Source organism: Orycteropus afer, unplaced genomic scaffold (genome assembly GCF_000298275.1).
Source record: "Orycteropus afer afer isolate SDZICR_OR568_19922 unplaced genomic scaffold, OryAfe1.0 scaffold00655, whole genome shotgun sequence".
Classification (NCBI taxonomy): Eukaryota; Metazoa; Chordata; class Mammalia; order Tubulidentata; family Orycteropodidae; genus Orycteropus; species Orycteropus afer.
Genome location: NW_006922242.1, coordinates 960,594 through 979,667, shown reverse-complemented (window position 1 = coordinate 979,667; position 19,074 = coordinate 960,594). Strand labels below are relative to the sequence as shown.

The 19,074-nt window shown below is 41.5% G+C and overlaps 1 protein-coding gene across 1 annotated transcript in view; it reads right to left on the bottom strand.

The window, feature by feature from the left end:
- Window positions 1-6,197: 6,197 nt before the first annotated feature.
- Window positions 6,198-19,074, bottom strand: part of FAM171A1 (family with sequence similarity 171 member A1) — a 238,384-nt gene continuing 225,507 nt past the window's right edge. Inside the window, exons 6-8 of the mRNA XM_007956728.2 lie at window positions 11,992-12,108; window positions 8,509-8,623; window positions 6,198-7,899 (exon numbers count right to left, since the gene is read on the bottom strand). Of these exons, the coding sequence (XP_007954919.1) occupies window positions 6,198-7,899; window positions 8,509-8,623; window positions 11,992-12,108 (1,934 nt within the window). The remainder of the gene's footprint in view (window positions 7,900-8,508; window positions 8,624-11,991; window positions 12,109-19,074) is intronic.

The window sequence follows — 19,074 nt, the reverse complement described above, 5'->3', positions numbered from 1 at the left end:
ACAGGGAAAGAAGAAATTCAATTATTTTTCCTAGTATTTTCCTAAAAAGTATCCAAGAAGCAGCTGGTATAACAAAAAATGATCACTGCTTGACCATAACAGGATTTTCCAAAGGATTAGGAAACTACAAGATAAGATGAATGATTAAAATGAACCACAAATTATATCTGTATGGTAACTTACAGTTTACAAGAAACTTACATGCATTCTGTCCTTGGAATTCAACACACCCAGAGAGGAGCCTAAGGCACTTGACTGCTAACCAGAAAGCTGGTGGTTCAAACCCACCAGCCACTCCTCGGAAGGAAGGTTGGGCAATCTACTTCTGCAGTGACACCGCCTCAGAAACCCAAGGAGGGGTCGCTATAAGTTGGGTCCGACTCGACAGCACATAACAACAACAACAAGAGAGGTGGTCAGAACAGAAATCACCCTCTTCCTTCCACAGCCACCTGCCTGATGACTGGAGCCAGGCCTGACACCCAGGCCTTCTGACTCCAAATCCAGGAGTCTTTCTACCACCCTAGAATTTTCAGAATTATTCTGGCTTACTGTGCACTGTACTCTAATTATATGAACAGATGGCAAGAGGTGAGAAAGAGCTAACACGGGGTGGCAGGGAACAGAGAAATGGCCTGAGGAGGACTCATACTGGGACATATACCAGAGACACATACATGTGGTCACTCACTGTGTGGGGAGGTCATTGAAACACTTGTGGCTTCAATTTTCTTCTGTGTGAGATCAGCAAGGTTCTCTCCACTGTGCTCATTTCTCAGACTCTGCAATTCCTCTTCACCCTGGTGAGGTACTGTCTTACAAAATTTATTAGTAACTCTGAGAATACCAGAAAATCTGTACTAAATAACTCACAAACACTGTAAAATATGACACAAACATTTTCCAGGTATTTTGGTGTCTATTTCCACTCAAAGTTTTGATAACAGTTTTCAGAAAGACAATTTCTACTTCACCTGAAGAGCTTAGCTGGATGGCTCCCACATCATTACTTCAGCTTCTTGGTAGCCCTACCTTCTTTTCCTATTCCATGGGACATGCAACCATCATGCCTATCTCAATGAGTTTGCTACAATATTATGGGTTGTCATAAAAGTCCCAATATATGACTGCAACTTGCCTTATTTATGGTGTCAAAATAGCAAACAAGAAATTGCAGAGCATCAAAATGGTTGAAAATCACCACAGATTTCTATCTATACTCATTTTTATCCCATCATTCTCAAATACAGAGGCCTGTAAAAACAAAAATGTAAAGGAGGATAAACATGCGGGACTGCATAGTTTATTGTACTTGCTGCCTGATTTGCAGTAGGCTTTGTGGTCCATCCCCTCGCTGTCTGGTCCTGGGCTCTTTTCATGGGTACTTTGCCTCACTGCTTTTGCATTCATCTGTGTTAACTTACACTCAAGTTCTCAGGAAACAGGGTCTCTGCCATTTAAGTGATGTTGCTGATTTCCTAGCATGGTGCTTTGTTTTAGCACACACTCTCATAAATTCCTTCAAATTCCCGTGGCTAGACCTAGGCCCACAGAAGCTACATAATTTTTCTAGTGAACACCATCTAGCTTGTACTATCTGAGTCCACTACAGCCTAATGAGCAATTTCACTTAAATATTTCTTTCCTAATTAGAGGTTTCCATGTGAAGCTTCAAAGCAAGAGACTAGGTTTTAGAGTTAAACAGACTTTTGTTCACATTCTGCTGCTGTTACCTTCCAGTCAGGAGTCCCTGAGTGGTGCGAATGGTAATGCACTCGGCTACTAACCGAAACGCTGGAGGTTCACGACAGCCCAGAGGCTCCTTGAGAGGCCTGGCAATGCTTTTCTGAAAGAAAAGCCATTGAAAACTTTATGTAGCACAGTTCTACCCTTGCATACATGGGTCTTCATGAGTCAGAACTGACTTGACAGCAACTGGTACCTTCTAGCCAGTAGCATGCTGAAACTGGCTTATGAGAAATGCAAAATTTTCAAGAACTTTGTAAGTTAGTGAAAAATTAAGTTTTATAAGTTTGTAATTAAATAATTACATTAAAAACAAAGGTAATGGTTACTTAAAATCCATCACTTCTGAATTACTTTACTACTATGTGTGCTTTTAGGGTTATTTATCTCTATTTTATCTTTAGGGTGGAAATACAGTATAACTGTGTGCAACTATGCATCTCTCTCCAATTGTTGTGTGCAGTAATAACACTGGTTGCCTCAAGTCAGCCATGGCTGGAGTATTTACACCACAAAGACTTGCCAGTGCTATAAGTCAGGGCTTGAACTGTTGATTGTCTAAATTTAAAAAGTGATGGTGAAAATGTTAATAATGAAGATTAAACTCAAAACTGTTATCATGTCTGGAATCACTTATGTTTTGAAAAGCACAAAAAATGGAGAAATACCTTGTAGTATTTGAAAACTATTATCTGATTTAGCAAAGTCACTCAATCATTGATGAATGACTGAAACTGTGACATGTATCTTCATTGTTTCACTTTCATCCTAGTCATTAGGATAAGAATGTATCAACCAACGTTCATGTCAAAACTATACTCATTTGTCAGTTACAATCACACACTGGCTATAGCGAAAATCAACTGAAGTATTTGGTAGGAATCAATTGTCAAATGGAATTTACAATGCAATATATTATGTATTTATTTATTGTTTCTAAATTATGGATTATACATCTTTGATCACTAAAATTAAAAGAAATTTAAATGCATTCATTTCTGAGAGCTGACTGCTAAACATCTACCAGCACATGACTGCTTCTAGCTGAGTTCCCTTGGTTACTTAAGCCTCATTTTAGTTCCCGCTGCCATCAAGTTGATTCCTCGTGTGTCAGAGTAGAACTGTGTTCTATACTATTTTCAGTAGCTGAGCTTTTGAAACTAAATTGCCAGGCCTGCCTTCCACGGTGCCTCTGGGTGGACTTGAATTTCCAACCTTTTAGTTAGCAGGCATGCCTGTTAAGCTTTTGCACCACCCTGGGCTTCCTCATTTTACTTAGCTGTTAAGAAAGAAAGAGTTGCACCTTCCTTACGAAATTTTGGTAATTGAATGTGTTACTGTTTCCTATATGTTGTTTGAGGAGCTCTGGTAGCATAGTGCCTAAAGCACTTGACTACTAACCAGAAGGCTGGCGGTTCAAACCCACCAGCCACTCCTCGGAAGGAAGGTACGGTAATCTACTTCTGTAGTGATACCACCTCGGAAACCCAAGGAGGGGTTGCTGTGAGCCAGGGCCGACTTGATAGCACATAACAACAATATGTTGTTTGCAGGGTAGGGACTCAACAAACATCGGTGCCCTTTTCCTCATTCACCTTACCTGGAGGAAAGAACCAGCGTCTGTTTCATGCATGTGCCCACCCCTTCTCCTACCTCTTAGAGCTGTCCTGGAGAGAGCTATTTGTGGAGATTAAAAAGCACAGGTTAGCAGGTTTTTTATAGGTAGGTGAAATTCACCACTAGGTGGCATAAGCAGGATGCCTATGCTGACTTTAGTTCTTCAGACAATATAATTAATTTGGATACTGTGACCCTTACAACAGGCTAGAGAGAAGGTAAATGAAACGTTTTAAGTGTGCAGTCAGACAGTTCTTGTCTGGAGATCACCATTGGTGCCCTGGGCAAAATTTTAACCTCTAAGCCTCATTTTGGACAACTGTAAAATGCATGAAACTGTCTTTGGTGCAACCAGATCCCTTTTGGCAAACTCACTGCCTTGTCTTCCAAGGCACATTGTGTCTTTGATCACTGCTGGCTGCTCAATGCTTTCTGTGGCCTATCCAGGTGGGTCCTGCCTAATGAGGCAGGGGTCAGAAAAAGCCCTCCCACTGAACTGTCTTCAAATGGTTAATGTGTTACCTACTTTGCATAGTAAGCCAGTTGCTGTTAATTCCAACTCACGATGAACCCCATGTTTGTCACAGTAGACTGTGCCAATGGCTAATTTTTCAGAAGTAGATTGTCAAGCCTTTCTTCTGAAGCATCTCTGGATGGACTCAAACATCCAACCTTTCAGTTAGCAGCTGAGTGCATTAACCTGGGAACTCCACTTTTCACAGGTAGCATTTATTAAGCTTCTTCTGGAAGGTTAAGGAAGTAATTCCACAGGCAGCAACCTTAGGCAGAGCTGCAGAGGGTGGGGGTCAAGAAAGCAGGGGCCCTTTCAGCTCCCTCCAGTCACTAGGTCTGGCCTGGGGTATTCTTTTGAGAGGCAACTTAGTTTAAAAAAAAAAATTCAGGGCAGTTTACAATTGTTCTGTCTCTGAGCCTTAGTGAAGTTTGAAAGGGCTCACCTGCCACCTGTTGGTGAGAGTGTTCACTCCCAAACCGTACCTCAATTTGTTCAACCAGTACTGTTGGGAAGCCTCTCAACTTTTTCTTCTTAAAAGTAAAATATTAAGCATCAGCATCTGAGAATCAAAATAATAAAAAAATTAGCTTGATTACTTTTCTGCCTGCATAGAATTCATGAGTAAAGCTTCTGTAAGGAAGCCGTTACTGTAAATATTAACTTATTTTTGCCAATCTGTTCTATGTCCCAATATCTCCAAGAGTGATTCTGATGAGTGGCCTCCCATATCTGAGATGGTTCTGATCATTTCAATGGCATCTTCTTTAAGCTGTTCCAAGATGGAGCAACACTGAACACAAAACACCAGTTTCTTGTAAATTACAGACATTTCTCTTTACCTGAAACCCAACAAAACGTTTACCTTGTGCCCTTGAGTAAAACTAAACACAAAGGTGGATTTTAAAGATGTCAACCACAGTGTAAATTCCTAGGTATTTGTGGTAGTCTTTAAACACAAGTCCAACAACTTGTGTTTCAGACTGTCAAGGGATCAACAACCAGTTCTTAATTGGTTGGGGCTTTGGGTGTGTGTGTGTGGTGGGGAGGGAGACTCAGAATACATTAAAATAAACACAGAAGAGTTTTTCTTGAGAGTTTATTTTGAATTTTCATTTTTGGATAACCAAGCAGCTCTTTAAGGAGAATGCACAGAAGAGTCATTCTGGCACTTTTGGATAGTACATATATTTTTTTTTTTAATAGTCACATTCAGTCACATTGCTCAGTCCATACACCATGTCTGGTGAGCAAGATCAGCCCATAAAATTCCCGAGTTAATACATAACCATATATACAAACAGCCAATAAAACCATAATGGTGGCTAGTGGCCAAAGGGCAGGAGTAGGGAGGGGTGTCGCTAAAGTGTCCTCTAGTCTATCTTAGCTAAACAGAACCCACATTACACATGGTAACTAGAGAGTACACTGCACTGCAATGAGAATGCGGAGCACACATGGGCACTTGGCGACATGCAGTTTAAAGAAAAGGGGTACACTTTCATAAATTTGTAAAACCCAGGCAGTTGAATTAAAGGAGTTAAGAAAAAACGAACAAACCAAAAACTGAGGGACTGTCTATTGTCACTGTAAAAAAGGCACTTGGAGTTAATGGGACCAGAATTGAAGGACTCTTCAGCTGATACAAAATTCAGTTCAATTTCATTAAAAGGCTTGCATGTTAAGAGATGACACTTAGGATTCCTGAAAGGAGACATGGAAGGAAACCACTGAGAAGTAGAACAGATGAAAATGCAGGAATAAAATCTTTACAACCAAACTGTTTTTTTTTTTTTTAAATGAACCCAAACCAAAACCTAACCAAAGCAAAAGCTAAGCAAAATAACACTACAAAGCAGCAATGCATAGCTTTCCTTTGAGACAATGCATACCTTTAGACACTAAGTGCCAACTTAGTTTCTCAATCATCACTTTACAGTAGCATTATCATGATAAAACTAATTCAAGCAATACAAAAAGAATTTCATCTGTTCCCATAATCTGAGGGAGAATTGAGGTTATCATGAAACCTAGCAACATCATTTGTGGTTCTCAATGTCCTCGGTGGTGGACACAGAAAGTGTATGGAACAACTTTCAGACACTACCTTCAGCCACCTGACTGGAGGCATCCGTTAAAACCATCTTTTATTCTGAGTAATAACTTTAATCCCTTCCTAACATTTACACAGCAAACAGTAATGCAGTAAAAGTCCATTTTCCACAGTTGCCACTGCTCTGTTTACTCCACAAACAAGTAAGCGCTTCCATAAGAAAGAATATTTGGCAATTTTATATTCCACAGTTGGTGGTTCTGGTATAGCTCATTTAATGTTAAATGCCATCAGGGGTCTTTCCTCTCGTTTCTGCCAGGGGCTTTTCTTGTCTTCACCTTGGTCGTCATCATCATCTTCCTCTTCTTCTTCCACATGAGTGGATCTTCTGTGTTCAGGACTGGCTGATGGTTCCAGTGGGACTTCTGCAGTTCGTTTGGTTGTCTCTTCCTGCAGGCTGGGCAACTGGCCACTTCTCCGACTAGAGCCATCCAACAGGCATCGCAGGGCACTGTCCTCGGGGGTACAGACGGTGGTCCCACACTCACTGTTGCTTTGGTCCATGTCATCCAGATACACAAGCTTTGTGTAGGTGGTGCTGTCTGGGGCTCTCGGTTCTTTTTGTTGGTGCTCCTGGACAGGTGGGTGGTTCTGCTGAAGAGACAGAGGGTCTCCTCTTCCCTTCCGGGCAGATTTTGGTTCATTCATATCCACGCCAGAATCTAAACTGGCATCATTACTCCCATTCCTTCCAGCTCTTTGGAGATCAATGTATGAATGTCTAACGTGAGCATTGGACCTTCCATCCAGAGAGACAAACCATGCCCGGGGATGTGGAAGTGGCTTCCCACCTCCAAGTTCCATCAGAGCCTTTTCTGTCAGAAGCTGAACCTCACTGTTCATCTGAGCTAAAGCTGCATCATTGAGTGATGCTGGGATGGAGAGAGACTCTGACATGGATGCGTTCTGGGGACTCCACTCTCGGGCACCTGCATCTTGTAAGTGTTGCTGAGATATCGCTTGGGAGGATAATGGCTGGGCCTGTATCTGAGATGAAGGGTGTGGGAAGATCCCTGCATGAGGATTGGAAAGCTCAGCCTGAAGTCTTTCTATTTCAAGTTGCTGGTCAGCTGGGACAACCAAAGGCTGGCTGACATAGGAATGGTCCCCTGGCAATTTCATATAATGAGCGGGGATGACCAAGGCAGGTAATACTTTTCTGTAAACGCTGTCATTGACCTGGTCAACAGAACTACAGCAGATCAACTGGCCTGGCCGTGGAAAAGATGTTGGTCTTTCAAGGTGATCTACTGACCGCGACATCATACATTCAGTAGGCCTGCGGTCCAGCAGTTGTTCTTTTTCAGGAGAAGAAGGCGCAGGGTACATGTGTTCCTGAATGGTGAGTTTACTTCCTGTGGAGATATGGTTAATGGATGTTTGACCTTCTCTGTCTTGCTTTTCAAATAAAGGCTGTGAGAGCATAGCATTGTAACTCCTCCTATAGTCATCATTGCCAGGGGACTCATAGCCATCTCTTTCCATAGATTTTCTTGATTTTAAGGGAAAAATCTCCACAGACTTATGGTAATCTTTTCCCAATGTCCCACTCGGTGTCAGGTTATCAAAGGAGATTTGGCTTTTATCCTCTTCCTTATGAGAGAGAAGTTCCTCTCGGGAGCTAAATTCTTGTGAGGTACTGTAGGAAAGCTTTAGCATGGGAGTGTGCAGATCCACTTCTCCACTGGAAGACATCATTTCCAAATGGACTCCACTCATCAGCTCCTTTGAGCCTGGTGCATCTGGGCGGCTGTGGCCAGTGACAGACAGCGGACCAGGGAATTCAGACTCCCGACGAGAAAACAGCAAGTTTATGTGTGACATGGAAGTTGACTGGTCTCTCTTGGAGCTCTCTAGGGCTGTAGGAAGTTGCAGTTTTCTATGGTGCTGGCGAGGTTTTAAACACTTCCTCCTGTGATCCAAAATACAATCCAAACCCAAAGATTAAAGGTTCTCATAATAGGAAAATATCAAGTAAAATCCTAATTCTCAGTTTCCTAAAGAACCAACAAAAAGAAAGAACTAACCAACAGCCAGGAGCCCTCTTACCCTGCTTGCCCTCATCCTTATTTTAATTCAGGGCACAGTATGCAATTTCTATTCTCAGGCTTCCCTATATCTAGCTGAATTACTCATTTGAAAAGGGTTTCCCAAGAATGCTAGTAAACATTCTTGCAAACTGAATAGACATGGCATCAAAGTAAGAACAGTTCTATTTTATCCTTGAGAATATCATCTCTTAATCAGCACTTAGGAATATTCTGAATGACTCATAGGCCTATATGATAATTATCAATGTTTTTCATAACTCTTCTTCTAAGTAATGTTATACACAACATGCTTCACACTTTCTATTCTTCATTTGCAACTCAGATCACAAATGTTCAATTCTTAGACATTTTTCTCACAAGAAAAAAATGTATCTCAACTGGAAAAGGAAAAAAAAAAAAGATCTCAATATCAAGGCTTGCACAAGAGATTCTAAAGTAGAAAAGATATTGCTAAAATGGTAAAACTTTACCTGCAATAATATAAAAGGAGACACAGCAAAACCAAAAGTATGAAAGCCATTCCTCCTAAAATGGCCAAAAGAAACACCGTGTGATACGTGGTAATGTCCTGTGTTACAACGGGACCTAGAAGGTCAGAAAATGGCATTTTAGATTTGTGAAAACCTTTAGATAAAAAGAGGGATTATTAACTGAGAACTTAACGTCTTTCTTTTACTATTACTAGCTGGGGTGTAGAGCAGTGGCCAGGCACCCTTTCAGTGTTGCACTGGCAGCATCACCATAATTTCATTCAATGAAAGGTGATTAACATGACCATTACCGAAGCATCTGTGGCCAAGTGCACTCAGAATATGCAAATACTAAACACAGTGTGTCAAAGGTTCCCCCTTTAGCTGAGAGGAGAGACTCCTTCAATAGCATGTTCAGCTTGCTAAATACATGACCTTTGAAAAAAGAAAATAAACACATGATGATATAATGAGTGGGACTGTCATGTTCAGAGAGATGGTCTGAATATCTGGGATTTTACACTGTAGGAAGAAAAATCATAAGAGTACATTCTCACTCTTCCTCAGCAGTCCATTATTACTATGTGGAGACCCCTTTGTCTCAATGAACCAGTTCAAAAGAATGAAATAAATTCACTATAAGTTAAAAAAAAAACAACAAAAAACAAACTTATTATTATGGGGTATCAAGTGTTACTACAATGCTTTTCATTTTTTAAAAAGAATATCTTCCTCCACTACACTTTTTCAGCATGGCTAACCATATAACCAGAAGGCTGGTGGTTCAAACCCACCAGCCACTCCTCGGAAGGAAGACTGGGCAATCTACTGCCATAAAGATACTGCCTCAGAAACCCAAGGAGGGGTTGTCATAAGTCGGATTAGACTCAACGGCAGTGAGCTAACAATATATGGCCACAGACCTCTTTAGAGTTTGAAAAATTTAGCTATGAGACAAGGTTACCAGAGATGAAAAAATATTTTCTGCTTAATTTACATTGCACAGAATTCCAAATGGTAGCTTAAGAATCTATGTTAATGTCACCTACAAAGGAGGGACAATGACAGCAAAAATCTCCCCATATTACAATATGTGGGCAACTTGCTGGTGTCCAGGTCTTCCAACAGTGCACCATAGGGGGAAGGGACGGAGTGTGGTTTCACATTATTTCATAGTAGCATGGTTATGACTACCAAACACCATAAAAATCCAGATATTTATTTTATTATACTCTGAGAAAGAGATTTCTTAAAAAATCATTTTAAGGAGATAATTCTTTTCATTTAAGAGCTAGATAAACTCAAAGAGGTGTACAAGTTGCTGAAAATAATGAAATTACTTAAGTTCAAAAGATAATACCATTCCCTATCAAATGAATTAATTTGAATGGAGTAGGGAAGACGGGAGGAAGAGGCTAATGTTTTAAAAAACTGGAAAAACAATTGACATTATATATTGCCTTTATTGTTTAGAGAAACACTTTTACACCCAAAGACAATCCCCAGAGACATAGGCAGTGTCTTGTCAAGAATCCCAGGGAACCTGGGGTACACATAAAAATAATTTTCAAATAACTGAAGCTTGGTTCTTTAAGTATTTAAAATGATATTTTAACTTCTGCCCATTGGAAATATTTATAAAATTTGCAATCATGTTTCACTTCCTTTTTAAACAGAAGATTGAAGGGGGGGACCCTATTTTTTTTTTTTTTTTTTGGCTTTTGGCTTATTAATCCCAGTACCACCATCATATATTTTAATAAAGTGATGGCTGTGAGGTTACCAATACATGTGTCCCTGTGTTAAATGCTACCAGAGGCTGTGCTGCTGAGCTTCTGTGTATGTTTTTTTTTTTTTTTTTTTTAAAATGATGATAATTAAATAGTCTACTTCTTAGGGTTTTGTGAGGATTGAATGAATTCATCAGTCATTTTTTTTTTTTTTTTTTTTTTTTACTGTGAGGTGGTCCCCACTGGATCTATGTCCAGCAAAGCTGGAAGTACATCTAACACAAAAGTAAACCTCAGTGCATGGGCTTTGTGACCTCTACTTGTTTATTTAAGAAGTTTCTTTTCCTTTCTTCCTATCTCTCAGTCATGTTCTAGATACTTAAGAGTTGGAGAATGAGGCATTTCTGTACTTGGTGTGTGCTTATACTATACGTTTACTGTAACAATACCATAGAGGAAAACAATACTCTTCAACCACAGATGTGAAATGTCTTAAGAATGGCCTCCATCAGATTAGTTACTTTGGGAGTGTTAATTTAAATGCTAATTTCCACTGCTAAAATATTCTGAATTTATATTTTGGAACTGCCTTCTCGGTTAATTTACAAGTGATACCCTTTAATCATAGCACATTTTGATTTAGCTCAATCACCTACTTTATTCATCAGACTTGGATGTGTATGACTTTTAGATGTATCTGAAAAATCAAAGTACCCTCTGGGCATAAAGACTTGCAAACAATGAAGAGATTCACTAATGAAGGCTGGCCAAGTGACACAGCTCCTAGAGGCATTTTTGAGCAATGGAAGCCGTCACTGGAAATAATTCTCCAAAGGTGATTATTTTGAAAGATAGTCTGTAATATCCATTAGGATATAACAGGACATGTTGGTTGGAAAAAATAAACTCCTGGTCACACTCCGAAAAATATGAGTTAATTCATATAGCCTAAAAGGAAATGCTCTGGTAGTGTAGTACCTAAGGCACTTGACTGCTAACCAGAAAGCTGGTGGTTCAAACCCATTAGCCACTCCTCAGAAGGAAGGTTGGGCAATCTACTTCCGTAGTGATACTGCCTCAAAAACCCAAGGAGGGGTCGCTATGAGTCAGGTCCAACTTGACAGTACATAACAACAACAACAAAAGGAGATGGATATTGTTTTAGACACAAAGCAATTGGTTTGCTTTTAGGTCTTTTAGAAATGCCAAATCAAGCTTTTAGCTCTAAGAAACCTCCAGTGGTGACATTCTGCTAGTCCCTCTGCTGAGTGCCTGTCTGCAGACACTGTTCCCCATCAGGCCACAGCTGTTTCAGGAATTAGGGAGGAGGTCTTCACCGCCTCTGATGGCTTTTGATTAAGAATTTCCTATGGCAGCTGCCTAAGCAAAACAAGGACAAGAGACACGACTATTTTCTATGCATTATTCTTATCCTAGATGGGAGAGTTCCAACTAGAATCAACCCACCAGCCACTCCTCGGAAGGAAGGTTGGGCAATCCTACTTCCGTACTGATACTGCCTTGGAAACCCAAGGAGGGGTCGCTATGAGTTGGGGCCGACTCGACGGCACATAACAACAACAACAACAACAACAACATGATATATTTTATTTTTATCATTTGATTTTTGAACTTTCAACCAATCTTTTAGTAAGAGGTGATCTTCCTGCTAAAGTTATTTTTGCAAGCATACTTAGCCTAAACCCACAAAGAAACCAACCATCCATCTTCACAAGTGTTGGCTTCATGTTACCTGGTCTGGGAGGAGACATGGCTGCCACCCAGTACCCCAACTGTGGGGCAATGTAGGTCCACGTCAGCTGGCTGCCCTCCTGGTGCACAAGCCCCAGACCACTCTTCAGCCACGTTCCTGTGGGATGCAGAAAAGACCATCAGCTAAATGCATGCTCAATGTTATTTAAAGCTTAATCATATTGTAAACATTGCCTTAAATGTAATAACATGTGAAGCAAGCTAAAAGATGGTCCAACTGTCATCTAGATTTTGCATATGGCTTTCTGTAGGGATTCCTTTCAACTTTCTATCAGGGAGAAGGTGAGCAACTTCAGTTTTTCTTTGCCTTCCCAATTAAGTTAGTTTCAGCAACTTTATCAAACATCCCTCCTTCCAAACACAGATTATTTTATCAAAAACCTTTGGACTGTATAAGGAGAATAAAGATAGCATGATAGGAGTTGGTGGAAGTGGAAAGAAGGTGGTTAAAACCCAATGCTGGTTATCCCCTATATCTTCAAACAAATAAGCAAATTCCTTATCATGAATCACAGACTGGCTTTATCAGAATCACTCAGGGACGTTGTCTTAAAAACATAGATTTCTTGGTCCTGTTGTTGTTGTTGTTGCTGTCATGTGCCATCGAGTTGGACCCGACTCATAGCGACCCCTCCTTGGGTTTCTGAGGCAGTATCACTACGGAAGTAGATTGCCCCAACTTCCTTCTGAGGAGTGGCTGGTGGGTTTGAACCACCAGCCTTCTGCTTAGCAGTCAAGTGCCTTAGCCACTATGCTACCAGTGCTCCCCGATGATGTACTGTTGTTGTTGTTATGTGCCATCGAGTCGGACCCGACTCATAGCGACCCCTCCTTGGGTTTCCGAGGCAGTATCACTACGGAAGTAGATTGCCCCATCTTCCTTCTGAGGAGTGGCTGATGGGTTTGAACCGCCAGCCTTCTGGTTAGCAGTCAATTGCCTTAGGCACTATGCTACCAGAGCTCCCGATGATGTACTAGGTAGTCATTATATATGTGTTCTAACTATAATATGCATAATTCTCACAACAGCCTTGTTGTTATGTGCCCTCAAGTCAATTACAACACGTAGCGACCCCATGTGACAGACAGAACTGCCACACAGGCTGTAATCTTTACAGAAACAGACTGCCACATCCTTCTCCTGTAGAGCAACTGGTGAGTTCCAACCACTGGCCTTTCAGTTAGCAGATTAGTGCTTAACCATTGCACCACTGAGGTTTCTTACAATAATATTACATCTTCCATTCTACCATGCTGCATTCTTATAACCACTCCCAGCTTCTGATTACCTTTTTACTCTGCAAAGTTTCTAGTAGCAGATCCACTGAGGAAGACTCACTTTCGCTAGGTGGCTGAGCTGTTTCACAGTCAAAAATGGAAGTCTTATACTTGGGCACCACTTACCTGACTCACCTGCAGAGAACCTTGCTTTTAAGCTTGTGATGGCAGTTGTCAGCAGAAGGCAAGGAAGACTGCTGGCTAAGCCCTCTGACAGCACCCCCACGCCCACCCTGACTGGCAAGCATCCAGCTCCCAGCCACATACACAGTGCTCATCCTCTGATCTGGCTCAAAGCCAGCTCATGGCTAAATCCCCCAGTGCTCCTTCTGTACCACGGAGCTCGCTCCTAGAACCATCTACCAACCAAAAATGACATATGTGACCCTGTGGGACTTGAGCCCCACACGGATCAACTGTGCACCCAATATGCCATTCTCAGAGCTCCAAATCTTTGCCTTTCCTGTGTACACATGTCATGGAGGTGGCAACAGTAGATATTTCCTTTCCCTTGAAGAAAACAATACTTGGGCTGCTTCTAGAGGGGCCTGTCAGTTGCCATAGCAACATTCAAATGCAGTGGGTGGAAAGGTGCCTCCTTCCTCTTCTCAAACAGAGGCTAAACAAAGGCGGAGGTGGGAGATGCTGGGCTGTTAGCAAGGACTAGCATTCTCTCACTCTCCGATGCAACAGGCCAGGTCTTTTCAGCTCTAGACGATTCCAACGCAAGTGAGCACATATTTTATGCTAGAACGTTTCTCAATGAATGCGAGAGTAAGGATGCACAATTTGGATTCATTTCTCGAAGAACACCAACCAGAGACTGTTTAGAAACTAACAGCATCACTTACTCTACAAGGCTACTTAAGAAACTGAAGCATAAGACTTTTGACACATTAAGAAAAAAGAGTATCTATGTTGGGTAAAAGGAGCCCTGATGGTATGGTGGTTAAGCGCTCAGCTGCTATGTGAAAGGTCAGTAATTGGAACCCACCAGCCATTGTGTGGTACAAAGAGGTGGCAATCTGTTTATGTAAAGATCACAGCCTTAGAAACCCTATGGGGCAGTTCTACTCTGTCCCACAGGGTTGCTAGGAGTAGAAATCAACTTGACAGCAAAGGGTTTGAAGAAAGGGTAAGAAAATTTCCACCAAGGTTGAGAATGGATTTTTGGAGACTGCTTCCACTTCCTACCTCCCTGGGATCCCCATACGGTTCAGCTCATGACTTACATACCATATCCACTCCCACACACGCTTTCCCACAATAGCAATACTGTCAAAGATCTCTGTATCAGCCAGGAAGTGGCCACGCATTTTATGGTTTGCAGTTTTCCCCAGATTAGATTATTGAGTCACTGCTCTTCAAATGGAGTGGATACTAGGTTAGGCTAAACTGGATCCAGAGGACAAGAGCTGGACACTGGAAGTCCTAGTTCCTGCTCACTCATGAGTAAACCACCTAACTTATCCCTAAGTTGTGGTTGCTTTCTACAACACAAAGAAAGTAACTGGAAACAGGCTTTTAAAGTTTTAGTAGAAACTACATTTGAGGCAGGTTTCCTATGAGTTCATTGTGAGGGTGGAGACACACATACCACCACCAAACTAACCAGTCCAAAGTCTACCCTGGAGGGCTCAGACAGGTTAACAGTGGTGCTGGTGCTGGTGCTGGTGGAAGCCAGAAGGGTCATTGACTGATGCAGCTGCTGTGGGTATAGTAAGGAAACAATCCCACCTGGGGTGGGTGGGAGGCACCAGGATAAGTTTAACTTTGATGAACAAGCAGGATTTTGTGCATTTGGGGAAACTGAATCAGAGAACAAGAGGAGGAAGATGCTCTAGATGAAGGAAATAACGTGGAAAAAGGCATGGAACTCCTACGGAAAGTGTAGTGGGAACTAAAGATGTAGGGGGATGGAATGGAGGCACAGGGTGAGTGGGCAGGGAGCAGCTGGGATGAGTTTGCAAAACAGTTTAGGGTCTGCCCATTAAGTGTTTCAAATGACATCAGCAACAAAAAGTTGTTGGGGATCTGAAAACATAGTGCAATGTGATTAGAGCTACTTGTTTCTACCTGTTCCTTTACCAGCCCCACTCACAGCCTAGCCTCAGTTCTTCCTAGATCAGTCTCCTCCCTGTCTTCACAATACATATAGTCTGTGACTCTGCCTGCCACTGCTGGCAACCTCACAGTTTTTCTCTTTTCCAAAAATCTACCCATCTTTTGAGATTCAAGTTAAGTTCCCTGCTTTTCCAGAAGCCTTGTAGTACTCACAGATCTTTCACATCTCTGCACTCCTAGGGCTCAGTTTTACTGCATCATCCACTGTCCAAAAGCACATGTTGCCTTATGTTGTTAATCGGTTGATCTATGTCTTGTCTCCTCTACTGGACTGCAAGAAACAGGAGTGCAGGTTCATGCCTTACATACCTTTTGTCTTCTCTGCAACTAGAAATAGCCATTGGAGTAGGAGTTCAATAATACTCAAGAATGAATGAAAGTCATTTAAGTGGCCATCCAAGGTAAAATAGGTCTCTATTTACCTGAAGCAGGGGAGGAGAAGGAGAGTCAAAAATAGGAAGAGGAAACAGAATGCGTCCCTAATTACTTCTAAGGACAAATGCCTCCTTTGCCATAAGACCAGAAGAACAACTGCATAGTGCCTGCCTACCATTACTGAACATTTTGATAAAAGATTCTACAGAAGAATACCAATCAAAAGAGGGGAAAATGTGCAACAGAATTCAAAATTCTCACGGAATCCAGACTTTCTAGAGCTACTGTGGTTGGATAAACCTGAAACTATTGGCCTGAGATAATCTTTACATCTTAAACCAAAAATATCCCCTGGAGTCTTTTTTAGGCCAAACAATAGGTTAGCTTATTTAGTAAAGAATGTTTGTCTTGAACATTGTACTCTTTTGAAGAATTATCTACATGGGATCAAACTGACAACAGCAACTTGGAAAATTAGACAGGAAGCTTAGGGGGCAGTGAGTTCATGTTAATGTGGGAGGAATAATTCAGAAAAGGAGAGTGAGAATGGTTGCACAATTTAAAGTATATAATCAAAGTCACTGAATTGTACATGTAGAAATTGTTGAACTGGTATATGCTTTCCTGTATATACTTTCAAAAACAATATTTAAAAAAGTATCTCATGGGGGAGAAAAAAGAATGAATGAAAGCCAGACGTGCAGTGAAAAAACATTATCAGATAACCTTCTGGGAAAAGCTGGGTGTGGTTGGCAGAAAAGATATCCTAATGGAACTATGTTTGAGATTGGGATTCCACCTTTCCAAATGAAAGGGAACAAAGCCAGCTTGGAAACAGTCATTTTCTTTGGCATAAGTTGTCTGTAAAATGTTTGGTGAATAAAGTGTGACACTGTTTTGGGACTCAACAATCATGCTGTTACTGGCAAAACATTTCCAAGCTTTCCCTGTTTTTGTGGAAGGAAATAAGCTATAGGGAATACAAGAATTAATGAATTGTGTGTTAGAAACATATGCTTCTCATTACAGAAATCCTGATGCTGGGCAATGAGGATGTTTTCCCCACCAAGAGGAGAGGGCACATGTAAGAAAAGATTACAGTACTCACTAGCTGGGAGACTGGGGCTGGGTTTCTTTACTGGTGATACCGGACAACAGAATAAACCAACTCCTGCAAAGTCTCTGCCATTGAATAATGTTAATGTGATCATGGGTACTAATAGAGGGTACTCTCATTACGTGGAGGGCCCAGGTCCTGCTTAGGCTAACTAAGGGAAGGTCCAGTTCTCCTGCACAAAGAAAACTCCAACGTAAGGTGCCCCCCCCCCCAATAATTTATTTCTTTTGTTGTTGAGAATACATCTACTCCTCACTTATCAACTATTTTGTTATTTGATATTTTGCATTTACAACAATAAAAAAAAAAACTATTATCTGACTATTGTGCATAAATGACTTATGTCTAGCAGTAATGAGTGTTGAGGAACTAGGCGAGAATAACACTGGCTGTGATGGTTTAGGTTGTGTGTCAGCATGACTGGGCCATGATATTCAGTGGTTTGGTAGTTACATAATGATGCAATTTGGCAGTTATGTAGTGATGAAGTCATCTTCCATTTTAAGATCTGATATGGTCTTCTTCCACTTTTGCATAACACCAATTTTCACCTAATGACCAGGTCTTTGGGACCTAACCATTTTAAATAAGGAGTGAGTATATACACAGCAAAACATACATCAACTCAACAATTTCTGCATGTACAATTCAGTGACAGTGACTACATTCTTCAAGTTACGCAACTATTCTCACCCTCTTTGTCTGAGTTGTTCTTCCCTCATTAACATAAACACACTGTCCTCTAATCTTTCAAGTTGCTATTGTCAATTTGACCCTATAGACAGATCTTAAAAGAGCACAGTGCTCAGGGCAGACCTTCTTTACTAATTAAGCTAAACCACAGCTCAGCTTTAAGAAGACTTCAGGGGAAGTTTTTGGTTTAAGGTTTAAAGTTTGCAATACCTTCTTGCTCATTCTTTCCCAGTCTGCCCACAGGGCATCTGGATTATGACCACCCTCTGGGTACTCCTGAGTCGGTACAATTGTGCCACTGGTTAAGCTTCTCTCCTTTGTGGTCCAGAGACAGAGAAGCCCCTAATGCCATAATAGCAGTCTAGCTCAGCTCCATCCTCCAGCCCACTCTCTCCTTGTACCTCTCTTGCTGCCTTGCTCCACTCTATTCCTTCCCAGCCTCTTCCCATCCCTTCCCTTATGAGGCTTACTACCGGCCTTCTCCTCAGTGTCTTTTTCACAAACAAGCAGTTGAGGCAGCAGCTTGGCCATATGGGGTCTGGAGGTGCAGTCATCTGGTCAAAGTGAGCAGGTAGGAGGTGCACAGGTGGGACCTCTGACTTCCCCTGCATCCGGCCTCACTTGCCAGAGTCAGGCAGCCACACTTCTTCACCCAAAAGCTGGCTCAGCTGATACCGCACAGAGCAGGCAGCCAGCTGGTAACTAGCATCTCAGGAGTAGGACGGGTAATGGGCATGCACTACTTTGCTCTGACCAAGGACTGTAGCTGTGCCTATTATGTGAATTGTATGTGAGTGAAGGTTACATAGTGATCTCTCTGGAATCATCATGGAATGAAATTCTGCATTACTGACATTTCTAGATCACTGGTGTTCAAATCACTTTTAAAGCCACCTGAACTCTCTCTTGTTAATGGATCTTAAGCAGAAACCAACATATGAAACAGATAAAAGACGAGCTTCTCTGCATGAATGTGGACATGTCTCTCTCAGCTAGCAATTCATAGGACCTATTCTGATTGGTTGTCATCTACTCTTCTACATAGCTTGAGATTTCATTGCTAAAACTTGAGAAGGGATATTAATAAAAATCTAAAAAGTGTAATTGTCTCCTGCCTTATAAAATTGAGTATAATTTTGATTTTCCTTGATAACTCAAAGTCATGATTATGATCAATTACAATGCTAGCTCTAAGATACTGATACTCTTAGATTCCTACTGAGGTCTTTTACTAAACACTCCCACCTACTCCCATGTTCGCTTCTCACCTTTTCCTTTTCTTACTTGGTCTCACTTCCTAGTCTGTCTCAGTCTATAAACTGGCTGTTACCTATGCACCAGGTGCATCTCGCTGGGTTTTAACACCAGAGGCTCAGCCTCAAAACTCATGTCTACATGTCACCACAGTAGGACAAACCGACAGACAAGTTTGTCCTGCTGTTGGAGACCTCTCGTATCCCCCCCACCTGGGTCAAT